This window comes from Vombatus ursinus, unplaced genomic scaffold (assembly GCF_900497805.2).
Source record: "Vombatus ursinus unplaced genomic scaffold, bare-nosed wombat genome assembly UNPS02014798.1, whole genome shotgun sequence".
NCBI lineage: Eukaryota > Metazoa > Chordata > Mammalia > Diprotodontia > Vombatidae > Vombatus > Vombatus ursinus.
This window is the reverse complement of record NW_020954576.1, coordinates 31,000,362-31,005,024: the sequence shown is the minus strand read 5'-3', so window position 1 is coordinate 31,005,024 and position 4,663 is coordinate 31,000,362. Positions and strand designations below refer to the sequence as shown.

Sequence of the window (4,663 nt, the reverse complement as noted above, 5' to 3'; positions counted from 1 at the left end):
AAATGAAGGTAATAATTCTTAAGAGGTGTATAACACAGCTTTTGCGAAATCCGGTCCAGGTTTTCTCTCACACTTTTATATTATGAAGAAGTATTCGGGTCACAGTCTATTCTGTGTATTCCCGTTTATTAGGGCTGGGGCGTTTTCTCGTGAGGAGGGAGGGACAGAAAACAGCCAAAACCAGGCCTGGAAAGTTGGCTGCTTCCCATTCCAGTCTCTAATTTTCAGCCTCCGCAAGTTTTCGGGTAGCCTCCAGAGATGCCATTTTAAAAAAGGACAATCTCTCAAAAACAAACACACACCGAGAGAGGGAGAGAGTGTGTTGAGAAAGAGGTGAATCTTGGTCACCTTAGTCAATATATCCTGGAAAATGGTTCTATAACGTTCCAGTCTTTTTTGGGGGGCGGGAGGAGCCCTCTCAACACCCTCACCATTTATGTCCCCAGCTCCCCTTTACGCTCATGTAATGTTAGAGCAGGAAGGCGTTTTCCATTTCCTCACTTTATAATCGAAGATACAGCTTCCTGAGAGTGGAAATGGCTTGCCCAATGTTCTACGACTAGAGTGGTAAAATCAGAAGCAAAAACCACTTCTTTTGAACCTCAGTTCATTTTCCCTCCGCTCTACCACAATGAAAAAGGAGGAGGACTACAGATAAGAGTCAGAAGGCTTGGGTTCGAACTCATACATGACTACTTACTGTTCTGGGACCTTGAACAAATCACTTCATTCCTCAGGGTTTCAATTTCCTTAACTGTAAAAATGAGGATATTGGAGTAGATGAGTTCTAAAATCTTCTAATTCTCAATCTTTTAGTCATTTTAATGAATCTGAATGGAAGAGAGTGATACTGACTTTTCTGGGCAAAGAAGGATTGGGAAGGGGATTAGGGATGGGAATGGGGACAAAGATGGGAGTGAAGACAGGAGTGGAGATGGGCGTGGGCGTGGGGACGAGTACGGGGACGAATGCAAAGGTAGGGGGTCATTAAGACGTACAGGGGAATGGAAAACCTCTGACCTCCAGGGTGGGAAAGGGGAACGGTGTGTGTGTGTGTGTGTGTGTGTGTGTGTGTGTGTGTGTGTGAGATAGCGTAGTTTCTATTCCCTGGGAAATAGAAAAAACACGACTCGGGGTTGGAGTGAGTTTGGTGAAACTTTTGCGGAGTTTGGATTAGAAATTTAGTACTTTTTCTGTACTTAGAAGTCCTTTAATATCTGGGACAATAAACTGGAATTTACTGTGCACATTTATCTGAGACTGCAAAGTAGTCGGCCTATTCCAAAATTGGCACCCAAAGAGTACAAAAGTTAAATGCATCTAAGATGTTACGAAACACTTTTCCTTTGTAAGTTCAATAAATATCCTTACTAATCACTAGACACTAAACACTTGGATGTCCTCCAGCACTTTTTTTTCTCTTTTCATCAAAATCTATCTTAAGTTTGGGAAGGGGGGTGTGTGGGGTGTGTATCTGTGTGTTACAGACACTCCCCCCACACCCCTCACTCCACTTCTGCTCCCCGCCCCTCCTGACGAAGGCCGCGGGGAAGTCCCGGGGTGAAGCTCTAGCCCTTCTTGCTCCACCCTGCTGCGAGCTGGTATCCAGTGGCTTTCTCTGACCCGTCTGTGCCGACCACCCGCAGACAGTGTCCGCTACGCACTGCCATTGGCGGTCTAGCAGCTGCAATGGGAGCCGCGGCCTCCTCGGCTCTGACTGGCCTCCGCCATGCGCTCCCAGCCTCGGCGCAGTCCAGGGCCGCCTGGCTCTGGGCGGCCGCGCTGGGACTGGCCGCTGCCGCGGCGCTGGGGGCCGCCGCCTGGAGCACTACGGGCCGGCGATGGCGGCGGTGGCGGCGGGGGCCGCGGCAGCTGCGGCAGGTGGGCACCGTGGCGCAGATCTGGATCTACCCCATTAAGTCTTGCAAGGGGGTGATCGTGAACGAGGTCGAATGCACCGAGATGGGGCTGCGCAGCGGCAACCTGAGAGACAGGTACCATGTGGCCCCCGGCACTGCCCCAGTCCTGGGACTGGCAGGCTGCGTGACGGGCTGTGGAGTACAAGGGTAGAGAGAGTTGGGGTGCGAGTACGAGGGGAAACCAGGGGCACCTCTTACTCGGAAGAGGAAGATGGGGAAAGGCAAATCAATCGCTCTGGTGATTTGGTACTGTGTCCTTGAGCTCTGTCAGGTTCTTCTAGGTCTTGGATTGCCAAAGCACACCTATCAGCAGAAAAAACAATAGTGCCTACCTAGGTGCACTCTGGGGTACAGCTTCTGTCAGCCAGCAGCACTCCAAGGGAGCATTATCACCATGTAACTGCAACTTTAGAGTTCTTAAACTTTGACCTAGTTTCCTTTCAGAAAACAGTTAATGCCTTTGGTAAAAATGATATAGAATGATTTCATTGTAGGACACTGGGAATTGATAGTTAAAAGACTGATCAAGATTTGCAGGGCCTTCAGACCAAACTGTTATCCTCATATGAGATAAAGACTGGGCCTGTGGTTTTAGTGATATTCTGAGTTCCCAGATGAGGGAGAACTCCATCTGTTAATGCAGAGGAGACGCTTGCTTTTACAGCTTACAGTCCTAGAGAGTTGCCTAAGAACACTAAGAATGACTTGCTCACAGTTAGTATGTGTCAAATATGAGACTTGAACCCAGGTCTTCTTGGCCTCTGAGACCATCTCTCTATTGACTACATGACAATGTCTCATATTTTCATAATATTATTTTGTAACATGTAGCCTAAAGAGGAAATAGTGGATGTGTGTGTACTAAGGGTCACTGTGTCTACTCCCATATAGAGGAATAAAATCAGTACAGTAGTAAAACCTAGCGCAGTCTTTGGCACATAGTAGGTGTTTTTTGGTTGATGAAGAAAGGAGGCACTTAAGAGGTAAAGTGACTTGGCCCCAGTCACAGAGCCAATTAGTGGCAGAGCTGGTATACTCTGAGGCCTAATTCCATACTCTTTCTGTTCCACCATGGGGCATTTATATAACCAGGATGATTTAACCATCATCCTACATGAGATTGCAGAGTATGAGCAAATTGATGTCTCAAGGATGCTCCCCTCCCTGTGATTATGTGATTTATTTATCTACTGTCCTGTTATCCAAACTGTTCATTCACTTCTCTGCTGGATGCTTCAAGGGAGATAGATATATCACACTCATATGGGTGCACAGTCATTGGCTAAAGAGTTAATGATTAAGCTGTGAAAGGTGGGCCTCTTAAGTATATCCTTAATCCTCAGAGAGAAGCTATTAGTTCCAGCTGGGTCACTTTTTCCTTGAGCCTCTCTCCGAGGATTAAGGATATACTTAAGAGGCCCACCTTTCACAGCTTAATCATTGACTCCTTAGGCAATGACCGTGCACCCATACGAGTGTGATATATCTATCTACCTTGAAGCAAACATCTAAATAAGACAAAACAAGAAAACAGGAAATAAGAACAACCAGTAGCATGGCAGAAACTTTTTCTATTTTTTAAAATGAATTTTTATTGATGCCTTTTGTTTCTTACACCATCATAGTTATCTCAAATATCCATCCTTCTCTTCCTCTCCCAGAGCCCTCTCATATAACAAATAGTATTTTTAGAGAGAAAAAAAAATAAACACAACTGATGGATATATTGAAAAAGTCTGAGATCATGTGTGCAATATATAACCCGTGTACACCTCCCACTTCCCTGAAGGGAAGGGTGAGTTAGGAGTGTCCTCTCATATGTCCTCATTTAAATCTTGCTCAGTTTTTATAATTTTGTTAAAGTCACTTTTGATTTTTTGCTGTGTCAGTCTTTCCATTTACATTGTTGTAGTTACCGTATATATTGTTTTCTTGACTTTGCTCACTTCACTTTGCATCAGTTCATGTAGATTTTTCCATGTGTCTCTGTATTCATTGCACCGTTTTTTACAACATAGTTATATGTCATTACATTCATGTACCACACTTTATTTATCCATCCCCCAATTGATGGGCATCTATTTTGTCTCCAATTCTTTATTATCACAAAAAAGTGCTGCTGTTAATATTTTGGTGTCTATAGGGAATTTCTTCTGATTAGTGTCTTCCTTGGGATGTAAACCTGGTAATGGAGTATCTGGTCCAAAAGGTGTAGATATCACTTTATTTGCGTAATTCTGAATTGCTTTCTAAAATAGTTGTACTGTCCCACAGCTCCACCAACAATGTATTAGTGTGCCTATCCTTTCACAACCTCTCCAACATTGACTATTGCCATTTTTTGGTTATTTTTATTTTTTGCCTATTTGTAGAGTGTGAGATGAAACCTCAAAGTTGTTTTGGTCTTAATTTCTTTTATTATTAGTGATTTGGTGCATTATTGCATGTAGTTGTGAATCCTTTGCAATTCTTCTTTTGAGAATTGTTTGTTCATATCTTTTGACAAATGTTTATTGGAAATGGCTATTAGTCTTATGCACATTTAGTAATTGTTTACATATCTTGGATACCAGACCTTTTTGGGAGAAATTGGATGTAAAGATTTTTTCCCATTCAACTACTTCATTTTATATCCTAGATCTCTATCCAGCAAACCATTCCTTGTAACTAATAATAATATTAATAATGATAATAAGTGTAGTAGTAGTAGTAGTAGTAGTAGTAGTAGTAGTAGTAGTAGTAGT

At 43.3% G+C, this 4,663-nt stretch overlaps 1 protein-coding gene across 2 annotated transcripts in view; it reads left to right on the top strand.

The window, feature by feature from the left end:
- Positions 1 to 1,528: 1,528 nt before the first annotated feature.
- The window catches only part of LOC114049539 (mitochondrial amidoxime reducing component 2-like), a 42,860-nt gene continuing 39,725 nt past the window's right edge, over positions 1,529 to 4,663 (top strand). The window contains exon 1 of one of the 2 annotated variants that reach the window (XM_027870778.1): positions 1,529 to 1,994. In XM_027870778.1, coding sequence (XP_027726579.1) covers positions 1,690 to 1,994 — 305 coding nt within the window. In that variant the 5' untranslated portion in view covers positions 1,529 to 1,689. The remainder of the gene's footprint in view (positions 1,995 to 4,663) is intronic. The other variant, XM_027870777.1, reaches the window with a different exon arrangement.